General features: G+C 42.5%; 1 protein-coding gene across 1 annotated transcript; it reads right to left on the bottom strand.

Moving 5' to 3' along the window:
• Positions 1-11,229: 11,229 nt before the first annotated feature.
• LOC104336587 (interferon alpha-7) lies at positions 11,230-11,784 on the bottom strand. The gene has a single exon (XM_009942430.1). It carries the CDS (start codon positions 11,782-11,784, stop codon positions 11,230-11,232), a length of 555 nt encoding a protein of 184 aa, XP_009940732.1.
• Between the last annotated feature and the right edge of the window lie 1,040 nt (positions 11,785-12,824).

Below are 12,824 nucleotides of genomic sequence, written 5' to 3' on the forward strand. Positions count from 1 at the left end.
AGCTGTTTGTTAGGAGATCACCCCTCCTCTTTCCTCTTCCCCCACCCTGTGACGTCACTGTGTGTAGCACTAAGCAGGAACAACACTGCCCTTAGCGAGAAAGGAGTTTCTAAACCCAAATATCTCTACTCCGTTTGCCCTGATCCTCACCCAGCTTAGCCTAGCTTAACCTAGCCTAACCTAACCTAAATCGGTTTCTTGCTGTTGTACCAGCAAGCTAGTTTGTAAAGCCCACTAACTTTGCCTCTTAACCCACAGCAGTATTTTGAAGGATTATTGGAGAGAAGAAATGCCCAATTTTAAATTTGTTTTCCGTTTAAATCATCAGCACTACAACAATGCAAACAGTGCTATCAAATGACAAGGAAGGCTGGGAGCATAGCATAAAAGGACCACTTTAAATTATTTCAGACAGAGGAGAGAATTTTCCACTTCTTATCTAGGAATGTCTATTTATTCATGCCCCTTTGAAATACAGGCACTACTGGCAGAAGCCACGTATGTGTGCATCCCAGTTCACTTCTGCCCTTAAGTGTCTGGGATATCTCAGCATAAATCAGATGAAGAAGAATGTCATAACATGTTTATAAACACCCTTCTGCCAATAAATAGATTTTCCCACTGGCACTCATATTGAAAGCACATCCCACCCTACAGTGAGATTTGAAATTTAATGTTATGACTGAAGAAGTCACCAAGGACACCAAGTTATGTGTAAATACAAAAAGTCTGGGGAATGTACCTTACTGTGTCCATCCTTACTGTGAGTGGCACTGAGCTGTTGGCAAGACCTTCTCCACTCCCTGTGGTGTCCTGGAGAGGTGAGAAATGCCTCCCTGGCAAGCGACTGATGTCCTGGCAAACATGATGGGACACCGTGTTTTTCCTGGTCATGTCTCCCATCTAGGACCTTAGCAGAAGGGTCATGCATTTGTGCCTGGCTTTTCTGCTTGTGTGGCAGCTCACTTTACTGCTCAAGAATCAACATCTTTTTCTAGGCTAAAAAAATATATTTCTTTCTCAGGAGGAAATAGTAAATCAGCGTTAATTAAAGAGTTAAACAATTTTAAAAAAGGCTATTGAAAGGCTCAGCCCATAGCTGTTGCAAAACAGCTCCCACACTGCGTGCCTCTGGAAGGACAACTCATGTGACTAATGCTGCCAGGAGCTGAGCTCACGACTGTAACAAGATCCAGCAGCAGGAAGAACAGCTCTTTTCAATTGTCAGACAAATACAAACAAGCAACAAAAGCTCACCTAGATTTGTGATGTGCAAAATCCCTCTTGTCGGCAGCCGCCAAGTTAAAGCTGCCACAGATGACAAGGGAACCTGTGGGAGCTCATGAGCTGGACACCAATTCCCTTCTGGGTGCCGGCCACCCCCGTGGCACAGCCTGGCAGGAGGCAGGGGGGCAGCTGGGCTGGTGCTGGCCCCTGCCCCAGCCAGTGACACCCTGCCCCAGGCAGGGCTTCAGAGCAAACCGACTGGTGCTGAGGAGGTGGTGCCCACTGCCAGAGCATTTTGAGGGCTTTCATTTGGCAGCAGCTTGGCCCTATGGAGTGCATGCCCATTGCTTGCTGGGAAAAAAAAATCTGGTGTGATGGCATGTGAAAAGAGTGATGCTGGTGCGCTCCAAGCCTGCCCTGTGATGAGGAACAAGGCATTGGAAGGGGCAACGACTAGAAAATTTTCTTGAGACGTGTACTTCTGACCTAAACTATAATGCTATTATCAATACACCCATTTGAGTGGCAATGTGCTGCAGCAGTGGAGCCAGGGTGCAGGGCTCATAAATCCACTATTACATGGATATGCAAATTCTTCTTTGGGAGATGTAGAATACGATTCAGCCAGTGGGTTGCAGCAGATTTGGCCAATCAAACAGACCTGATGCTAGCCCTTAGGATCTGTTTTTCACAAGAAAAATCCTTCTCTGAAATACAAGGGTTTTTCTGTGCACAGCTTGCAGCTGAAAATGCATACAAGGTCTCTTTTGCTGTGCAATTTGCAGTGGTGTTTTTCTAGTGTGATGGCCTAAAGGTATGAGAAGGGAAGATCAGTAACAAAGAGGTAACAGCTTTTATTAGGCTAGATGGAAGTGGGAACGCTTCCAGGCACACAGGGTTTGGAGAAAGCCTTTTGTGCTTAAAACATTTAAAAATTCTGTAAGCTGCAGACATTCAGGTGAAAGCAAATATTAAATGACAGTATTGGAATACATGTTAGCTGGATATGGGAAGACTAGACTAAGTCCTGGAAAAAATCTACCTTTTATTTTTGGAAAATAAACTTTTTTCTCCACTTCAGCTGCTTCTCTTCCAGACAAACTTCTGTCTAGAAACTACTTAACCAGCATGAGGAAATTACTTGTAACTGCTGGCATCTCTTAAAACAAACTTCATGACTGTTCAGCACATGTTAAGCTTGAGCCTGCTGGATTTCTCAGAATCTAAACAGATTGTAACTGCGTTTGGTTTCCCTGTGTCATGAGGTTGGAAAAACATGTCCTGTCTGGACACGGTCCTTGTGTCAGGAACCATTGCAAGGGGGTGCTTTATGCGTAAAGTGAACAGCAGCCCTGAAATGTTTCATGTGACATGCAAAGAATCTCATTCTCTTCAAATAGGAAACATCACCAGGATAAAACATCTGCTCCTTTTATGCATGACTTTTGTTTGCAAATAGTTGCTATAAAAGCGATATGCAGATGTGTTTAAAGAAAAGAAACCTGATGTCTTAAAATTAATTTTCAATGTTCCTAACTGTTGAATTTATGTCTCCTTTTTGGCTACCTGAATTCAAGTATATGTTTTGGCCAATGGATTACACTAGTGTAAGCACTAGTAAATCACAGCTCTTAAACACGTGCTCAATTGGAAGCACACACTCCGGCACTACGGACTTCGTTAAAGAGTAAATCCTGGGCTCTCCAGGGGCCGTGGGGCTGATGTGGTCCAGTACTGGACACTCGTATTTCTCACTAGCAGGTAGAGTATTTGCACAGTGCTGGTTGGTATTTATGTTGTGTGACCAAGACTGCCAGTGAGAAAAGGAAGGCGGTGCAGAGGCAGCAGAGGAACCCAAGTCATCTCTGCACTGCAAGCAAGCAGTGGGGAAAAGCGTCAGTGTTTTTGTCTTCACTCTCAAACTGGGCAACAGAGGAAGCGGCAGCAACGCCAGCTTCATGCCTGTCGCACCCTGGCAACTGTAAATTCAGCAGAGACCATGGCTTGCAAACAGGTCCTGCCTCACTGGAACTGCCTTGCTGGTGTCATCTTACACAGTAGGTCACACCAGACAAATCTCCTGGCAGCTGTAGGGTGAGGAAAGGTGTACTGGGTGAGCAAGCATTGTGCCACGAGGGTCCACCAAGTTTTGGCTTCACAATTTCATTAGGTGAAAAATGGATGAAGTTTGGAAATGTCTTTGGAGGGAAAAAAAACAAACCCAGCCAGTCTGTTTGGCTTGGGCCATCTGTGAGTGACCTTTTGTATTTACCATCTTTCAGGACAGTTCAGCTCCAATTTGGGCAGGGATATTTCAGAAGAAGCAGACTGGTTCCATTTCATTGCCACTGCCCTGCAGCTGGAGCAGAACGAGGAAGGATGAGGGAAGCCAGACAAGAGCCTCCTGGCACATCCTGTCCTGACCTACCCGAATGTCACCTGGAGGAAATGTGACAGCCTTACCCCCCCTCCCGCTTGTCAGCTCCTGTGAGTCTGTGAGGGAGCAGTCCTCTGGCCTCTAGATAGAGCTTTGTACTCGCAGCCAGCACTACAGCTCTGTAGAAATAGGTTGATTTGGGGGATTCATTATTTTCAAGCATTGATCTCCCAGACTACAAGACACTATCTCAAAAGCCAGTAATGACTTTAAACGAAGGGAGGGTCGATCTAGACTAGATAAAAGGAAGAAATTTTTTACCATGCAAGCAGTGAAACACTGGAAGGGGCTGCCCAGAGAGGTAGTGGAGGCCCCATCCGTGGAAACATTCAAGGCCAGGCTGGACGGGGCTCTGAGCAACCTGGTCTAGTTGACGATGTCCCTGCTCGCTGCACGGGGGTTGGGCTAGGTGACCTCTAAAAGTCCCTTCCAACCCAAACTATTCTATGATGATTCTATGATGAATCCCCAGGCGGAGGTCATCAATACAAAGCCACTTGTTATGCTCTCAGCACAGGATAAAAATGCAAACCATTATGTTTCTGTAATACACCTTAATCTCATTTTTCATAAAACAGTTTCTACAAGGAAGCAACTTATTTTTATGATGCAAAGCATGATCTTTTTAGGCTGATTATTATAACCTCTTTCTACTGTTCTTAAAGAACCTGAATCTGCATATTCAGGGACAATATAATCTATTTTTTTAGGGTAACATTTTTTTACAATTTAATTTTCTTACAAGTGTTGTAAATAGCATCATTCATTTTTACGTTTTTTAAAAAATATCCTTTATCCTTTACTAGAGGTTCCTGTCCTTCCTTCTCATTCCCAGCCAGCCTGTTTTCATCTGAGTGGGAAATACACTGGTTTTTCTAAGCAGGCAGTGAAAGGATTAATTAAGTATCAGAGACGTACCCAGTTCTAAAATGAGTCATGTGCCTAGAGTCTCTATGCCTCCCAGTTCACTGCACTCAGTTTCATTGCTGGATAAGACCCACGGGCCCATCAAGTATGCCACTACAACAATAAGCAGGAATTACTGCTTGATGGGCTGGGGCATTTCCTGGTTTTTTAAGCCTTAGCCATGATCAAGTCACTCATAACAGAAGTTGCAATAATACCTTCTGACATTTTCTAGGAGTTAGTTTGCATGAATTGTGAGCGTTACCCTGCTATGGGGAACTGAGAAGGAGAGGGAGATATATTTCTTAAAAAAAAAAAATACAACAGAGAGAAAATGAAGGGTTTAGTATCTTGAATACTTCTAGTAACCAGTAATCACATTCAGCACAAATCCTTTTCAAATGCATGTGAGTAGCTGCAACAGGATTTAACACTTGTCCCGAGGACAACAACGTGTGTTCAACTACAAGCAGCAGGAGCTTATTTTTAACTGTTAAAAAATTGTTAAAGCCAATATGAGCTTTTCCCAAAAAGTGAAGGCCAAAACTGAATCTATCTTGAAGCCAAAGAGACCTGAAGGGGACGTATATTAATTGCTGAAAGAGAGAACAACTTTCAAAAAAATATTTGAAGTCAAACAGGCACGCCTTTTTTTGTAGAAGAAAACCTTTCTGTTTTATATAAAAATGCTTGTCAAGATATTTCCTTTCTGGGAAAAAAGACTGTAACACATAGCACTCCAGCTAAGTCCAGAGGAAGTTGTGTAGGTTCTGGCCTACTGAGATAACGAACTTGAGGAATACAGCCGACAGTAAGAGTTACAGTGAGTAGACATGGTAGTAACTGGTGTGTGGGGGACAGATACGCTACTTGAAATCCCAGTATTTAATCTCTTTAAATGCATTTTGACTTTGCAAATGCATTATCATGTTTTAACAGTTATTTTGTAGAGGTGAGTGTTAACTATGTTTACTTCCACATGTCCAAAGGCAGATTGTATTATTTGCATAGAAGCTTGAATTCTTCATTGCAAATTCCAAGCACTTGGACTCAAGGTTGGTCTTAGAAAATGAATCCGCCTTGCAGCCTCTTGTGGAGAGAACTGAGGCAGAACATGAATTTCTCTGTGCTCGTCTGCTCATCACTTACCATTGCTTCACCCTCAACCCTCCTGGAATTCAAACAGAGGACTGCCAGTTCACATGAGCTGGGGATTTCAATTTTAATGTTGTACAGAGAGAAAACTAATTCAGCCAGGATATGACTAATGAAGAGCCTGAACCGTGTTTGGAAGCAAAGTGGACTTGGCGGTGTGTTGCTGGACTGCAGCTGCCCTCCAGCTTGCAGAACAGGCTGTGGTACTGGCATAGCCACTGGCTGAGAAGGAAGATTGTCCTCATTTTCTCGTCAGAGTTTGCTCCTCCAGGAAACCTCAGCACTGAAAAAGCCCTTGCACCTTACCAGGATTTCTGAGTATCAGTAGAAGCCTAGAGAACACTGATGTAAAGCACTCATTCTCACCTATATGAGGGTTAATTGTGCAAGGCATTTGACACTGTCCCGCATGATGTCCTTGTCTCTAAATTGGAAGGACATGGATTTGACAGACGGACCACTCGCTGGATAAGGAACTGGCTCAATGGATGCACACAAAGAGTTGCAGTCAATGGCTTGATGTCCAGGTGGAGACCAGTGATGAGTGGTGTGCCTCAGGGGTCGGTACTGGGGCCAATGCTGCTCAGTATCTTTGTCGGCAACATGGACAGTGGGACTGAGTGCACCCTCAGCAAGTCTGCCGGTGACACCAAGCTGTGTGGTGTGGTTCACACGCTGGAGGGAAGGGATGCCATTCACAGGGACTTTGACAGGCTGGAAAGGTGGACCTGCGTGAACCGCATGAAGTTCAACAAGGCCAAGTGCAAGGTCCTGCACGTGGGTCAGGGTAATCCGAAACACAAGTTTCTGGGTGGAGAGGGGCTCGAGAGCAGCCCTGAGGAGAAGGACTTGGGGGTACTGGTGCATGAGAAGTTCAACATGAGCTGGCAATGTACGCTTGCAGCCCAGAAAGCCAATTGTATCCTGGGCTGCATCAAGAGAAGTGTGGCCAGCAGGTCGAGGGAGGTGATTCTGCCCCTTTGCTCTCCTGAGACCCCACCTGGAGTCCTGCGCCCAGCTCTGGAGCCCCCAACATAAGAAGGACATGGATGTGTTGGAGCAGGTCTCCAGAGGAGGGCCATGAAGATGATCAGAGGACTGGAGTACCTCTCCTACAAGGACAGGCTGAGTGAGTTGGGGCTGTTCAGCGTGGAGAAGGGAAGGGTCTGGGGTGACCTTCGAGCAGCCTTCTAGTACCTGAAGGGGCCTACAGGAAGGATGGAGAGGGATTTTTCACAAAGGTGTGTACTGATAGGACAAGGGGGGATGGCTCTAAACTAAGAGAGGGCAGATTTAGATTAGGTATTAGGAAGAAATTCTTCACCATGAGGGTGGTGAAACACTGGAACAGGTTGCCCAGAGAAGCTGTGGCTGCCCCCTCCCTGGAAGTGTTCAAGGCCAGGTTGAATGGAGCTCTGAGCAACCTGGTCTGGTGGAAGATGTTCGTGCTCATGGTAGGGGAGTTGGAACCAGATGATCTTTAAGGTCCCTTCCAACCCTTACCATTCTATGTTTCTATGATTTTTTGTCTTCTCCGTTCTCTTCCCATTATAGATCAGAATTCAGACCTGTGCTCTACTGACACTGCTATTATGATTCTATGATTCTATGATTAGCAGGAAGATTTTTGGATATTAAAAAGCACAGTCAACTTATTGGAAGTATCAAATGCAATCTTACTTGATCTGTTCACCTTTTTTTTTGCTTTGCATTACATTTCTAAAGCAAAGTTAATTCATTCTGCCAGTCAAAACTGAGGACTGACTCTTTTAACATTTATTCTGTATCTTTGTCACCCTCATTTTTTTGGTCCCCCTTCTGGTCACTCCCTGGAAGGACCCAGCGTTTCTCCACAACGAGGAGGGAGAAAACAGTTTAGGGCTGCCCCAGCCAAGGGGCAGGCTGGGTCCATGGGTACTGTTTCCCCATCAGCAGTTGCTGAGCCCTTCTCCAGCCCACACCCCTCCCCTCAGCCTTGGCGTTGAGCTGCCTGCTCCACCGCAGCCACCGCTGCAGCTACGCTGTGGCTGTTCTGAAGGAGTTCACCGCTGTCCTTCCCAGCAACAAGGGCTGATGCTGGATGATTAATTGGAGAGTTATCTCCATAGGCTTTGGTCCTGTTTCACTTTGGGATTTTTCTCCATCTGGTGTATGCTTCCCCTCCCCCCACCCCCAATTTAAAAATGAAGTAAAGCCAGAGCTGACAAGAACAGGCCAAACCCATGGAAAAATTGCTCTGGACAGCTGTAGTTGACTGTGACTTGTGAATAATTTTTTCCAGAGTAAAGTCTGGAATAAGCATTCTTCAGTTCTGCTGTATTTATTCTGAAGTTTCATGTGGGATACGAGGTGTTTGACTCCAGTCCCAGGAATCCACTCCAGAACACGGACTCAGCATAGGTGAAACCCTATGACTTTTAGTGCAGATTCCCATGAAGTGCAGCATAGCACATGTGAACAAGGTGCTGTGAGACTAGCCACGAGAACAGCCATAACTGTGACTTGGACCTGTGCTGCACAGCACTGGTGCAGGAGTCTTGTAAGAAAATTTATGAAACTTTTTGGCCTACAAGCAGTCCCACCTGGGAATGATGTTGTTTCATCTATGTTCAGTTTTTGATCTGGATTGGAGATTTCACATTCACTGTTTCACTCATTTCCATTTGACAATAATGTATGCTAAAAACTGTATTTTGCTACATTTGTTTAACTTCTAGAAAAATGCTAATTGGAAGAAATACCAGAGGATTTTGGATAGCCAGGGCCATAATATACACCTGACCTGGTAACATGATGGTGATAAAACACAGATTGCTCAAAAAAATTACAATGGCAAGGAGAAGAGAGAGGATCTTCTGACTCTTCAACTTTCTTCCTTTCCCTTAAAGAATCTTTACCTTTCTTTAAAAAGCAAGAATAAACCAAGATATGTTGGTTTGCTATTTTATTTTTCCTTTGTATTTGTTCAGCAAATGTCTGTTCCAGCATCCCCATCTTTAAGTGGGTCTTCTAGACAGTGTCACAGTACAAATAAATTCAATTACATCACTCTTGGCTAAAAAGTAATTGAAATCAAATGCTGGTTTATAAGCTCCTGTCCGTTATCTCTGAGATCTTTCTTTCAAGAATAGTTCATTTCTCTTTCAATTCCCTTCTGTGCACCCAACAGCAGTTTATTGATAAGCAGCATGCTCATAAAGAGCTGAAATACTGTCTTGCCAAAATACATGTACATTCACCCACAATTCTTACACGTGTATAAGCTTACTTTGCCCTCTAGTGCTCATTCTGGTTTTTTTCCTGCACTGCAAAGTAGCCTGTTGACTGAAATACGTCAAAACTTGTTTTTATTTGGTGATGAGATTTTTAAGGATAGTTATGAACTAAAAAGAAAGCTCCTGGACAATTAGTGGACCATGAATTAACATGTTCCCACTGAAGGCAAGTGAGGCAATAAAACCTGGGATCCTTCATGACAGGGCAGCTGAAAATATTTCATGCTATTTCCAAGTTTCAGTAAAAATCAGGCCATTTTAATAACAGTTTACTGCATTGCAGAAGCCACCTAGGATATCAGAAACAGAAAGGTAAGTAGGCCGAATGTTGTTTTATTGTACAGGCTTGAAGCAGCACAAAAACCAAACAAGCAGCAGAAATAAGATTTGAAACAGTCTTGCAGTGGGGCCATTTCAAGTGTTGTTAATTAGAAAGCCCAAGAAATACACATTTTGCTGTAACATTTGTAGCAGGATGTCACCAGCTGGAAAAATAGCTCTGATACTTTGCTCTGTTTCTTTGGGCTTTGCTGTTGTTCTGGATCATGGTGATGCTGTTAGCTGGTTTTATTTCTGGTATTTCATCTTCAGACCCCATACCCACGACTCTCATCACTTCTTTAGCTTGCATCTATGAGTGGTAGAGAGGAGAGTACGTACACCCTGCAAAAGAGACCTGTGTCATAGATATGGTACTTTAAATGTGGTGTACCATTGCTGTTGTTCTTATGAGTCAATTCTTTGGTTAGATATACCTTTTTATTATCACCCTTTGCATGATACACTTCTGAATGGCTGGAAACCAGGGAAAGCTTTAAATTGGCTCCTCACCTGATGTCTAAACCAACCCCTAGCAATTTCAGCCCTCTGGGACTAACACCACCCTCTCTTGGAGCCACAGCCATGCTCTCTCTCCTCTGCTTCTTTATGCCAGACCCAGAAGGCTGTGCTGAATGTACATCAGCCTTGGACACATGAAATAGCTTTTTTTTTTTTGAAGTTGTTGGGGTTTTCACCAAATTTTTACCAATATTCATTAGGTAACAGAACCTGGATATTACTCTGTTTTCCCGCTTACTAACATACAGTAGATGACTAGGGAAGACACGACCATTTGAATGGAGTTACCAGGGACAATTTCCAAAGGGTAAAATCCGGGCTTGACCTCACAGAAATCAGTAGATTTTTGCACAGTTTGTTGCAAGTTGTTTTAAAGAATTTGATCATATTGCAATTATTACTCAAGGCTATGTGGTTTGGAGAGGAAATTCATTGGAATACCAAGGGCTGGAGGTTTCTGTGGGTCACTTTGTGAGCAAAGGGAAAGAGGCAGAAAATTCCATGCAGCAACAAAACGCAGCACTGAATGGTGGTGTTTGAGGTTGCAGTACCCAGGATGAATACGTCCAGGAGAAAGCAGGATGTACCACAGGCAGATGTGACTTTAGGGTACTTTTATGTAGAGAAGATATTTCCAACAAACTTGGGAAAGAAGTTAAAGTGAATTGGAAACACAGCAGGAATGAAAAATTCCCCCAGATAGATAGAGAAGCCAAAGACGCTTCAATTAAAAGTAACAATGTCCAACTGAGAAGTAATTTCAGAAACCATAGCTACTGCAAACAATATCCTCCTGTGCAGACAAATCCTTCTAGAATTACTTTACATCTTTGAACAAAGCAAATGTTAAAATGACTCGCATGTTAAAAAAAAATACATTCCTGGAAAAAAGCATACAAACTTTGAAAGAATAATGAATCCCCTCAGCCTAAGCCAGGACCACTTAAATAAACAATATAGTACTTTTTTAAGCAGTTTGAATGAGTACACATCTAGCAATTCCTGTAAGGTGAGGGATGTGTAGTCCATTCACAGATATATGATTCTGTGTGTGTAGGTAAAATAGAGATGGAGAGTAGCAGCACATGTTCTCAGCAGAAAACACCACAGGATGACACTATTTGTTGTAAGATTACAATCCCTTCCTATGGAGTAACCCTCACTGAAAGTCATATAGATTAATTTATAGCTAGTGTAGACAACTTACCAATGGAAAAATTTACTTACATTGAATATTGCATTACATTTGCAAAAATAAATTTCAGCAATATAATTATTTAAATACAATTAACATTAACTAGAAGCATTGCCACAAGATACGATCATAGAACAAATAATAAATATGCATATTTTTAAAGCTAAGTTATGCCAGGTCAAAATCTTTGTACCTTAGTTGTTAAGCTTCCTTATGACTTTATCGATCAATTGAAGACATCTCCTCATTTCTGCACGACTGATCTCCCAGGAGCACAGATTGTGTTGTTTGTCTTTAAGAAAACAGTCTATTTTTTGGAAGTACTTTTTCAGTTTCAGCCTGTTGACTTCTTTGCTCTGAAAGTAGTGAGTCTTCTTCTTGATTACACACACCTCCAACTGCTCAATTTGCTGATAAAGTCCATTTTGGAATTGTTCTAAAGCTCTCCCATCCCAAGCAGCTAGAGTCAGATTTTTGCTGAAGATATAGAAGATGTGTTGGAAAATCTCTTCAACAGCTACTTTGACAGTGTCTTTCTGTCTGGGCTTTAGAACCTGCTCAGGAAATCTGAAGGACATTTTCTCTCTTAGGCAGTGTTGAGGAAACTTTTTGCCCATTTTGTCCAAAAGTTGCAGGCTGTTCTTGATCATTTTTCTTTGCTGTAAAGGAAGGTGATTACACTGAAGACTGGAGATGGTGGTGGTGCAGACCAGTATGAGGCCAATTTGTATCAAGCCAAAAGCGTTCATGATAAGGATAAGCTCTTATGTTCCTCCTTTCCTGTGTATAAATTCTGAGAGACAGGCTGGGATGCTTTGAAGGTCATTCATAGGCTCCTGTCTCTTCAAAATCTTGAAATTTAATTATTCTGTAGGAGAAGTTTTCTGTCATCATTTTTTGGTTTTTAAGGTTTTCCCCTTGTGTACGCTTTTGACACTTACCACTTTCATTTTCTGCTTTATGACTTCATTGTCTTTTTTTTTTTGCCACTTTCTTTTTATTTCAGCTGGGTATTAGAATGTTATGTATATTGTAGATTAAATATTCGCTCTCCCTCAAATATTCTACAGGAAGTGCAATGAGAATTTAAAAGAAAAAGAAATATCCTTAGTTTCTTAATATTTTAGCAGGGAAAGAACATGCTGACATGAAATAACACTCTCAATGATGGGTCAGGAACCTGCTGAATACTACTACCATCCTGTCTCCTCAGTGTGATTTATACTTCCAAAATCAGTTACGCTTTCTCTGCCTGTTTTCATTCAGGAAAAATATTTTCTTTCTCCTCACCTTTATTTCTCTTCACTATTTAGACTCAAAGGACAGATGTCATATCATTAAAATATGTGTGTGATATATATATATGTATTTTAAAATGTGTATATGCATTAATATAGCTATGTGTATTTTAATTCATGCACACTGCTAATTAAGTGAGGCCTTGATCTCACTTAGAGACTGTGAATACAAATACTCACATGGGAACAGGTTAGATACTTGCATGAAATAGTCTTTTTTTCCCCCCATATGAGTGATTAAGCAATAATTAATATCAATGTCAGTAGAGCACAGGTCTGAATTCTGATGTATAATGGGAAGAGAATGGAGAAGACAAAAAATCATAGAATCATAGAATCATAGAATGGTAAGGGTTGGAAGGGACCTCAAAGATCATCTAGTTCCAACACCACCCCTGCTGTGAGCAGGGACATCTCCCATTAGACCAGGTTGCTCAGAGTTCCATTCAACCTGGCCTTGAACACTTCCAGGGAGGGGGCAGCCACAGCTT

The sequence above is a fragment of the Opisthocomus hoazin genome, chromosome Z, assembly GCF_030867145.1.
Source record: "Opisthocomus hoazin isolate bOpiHoa1 chromosome Z, bOpiHoa1.hap1, whole genome shotgun sequence".
NCBI classification, from domain to species: Eukaryota; Metazoa; Chordata; class Aves; order Opisthocomiformes; family Opisthocomidae; genus Opisthocomus; species Opisthocomus hoazin.

Excerpts from the sequence above, each read along its gene's own strand:
- LOC104336587 (XM_009942430.1), bottom strand. The coding sequence starts at position 11,784 with ATGAACGCTTTTGGCTTGATACAAATTGGCCTCATACTGGTCTGCACC.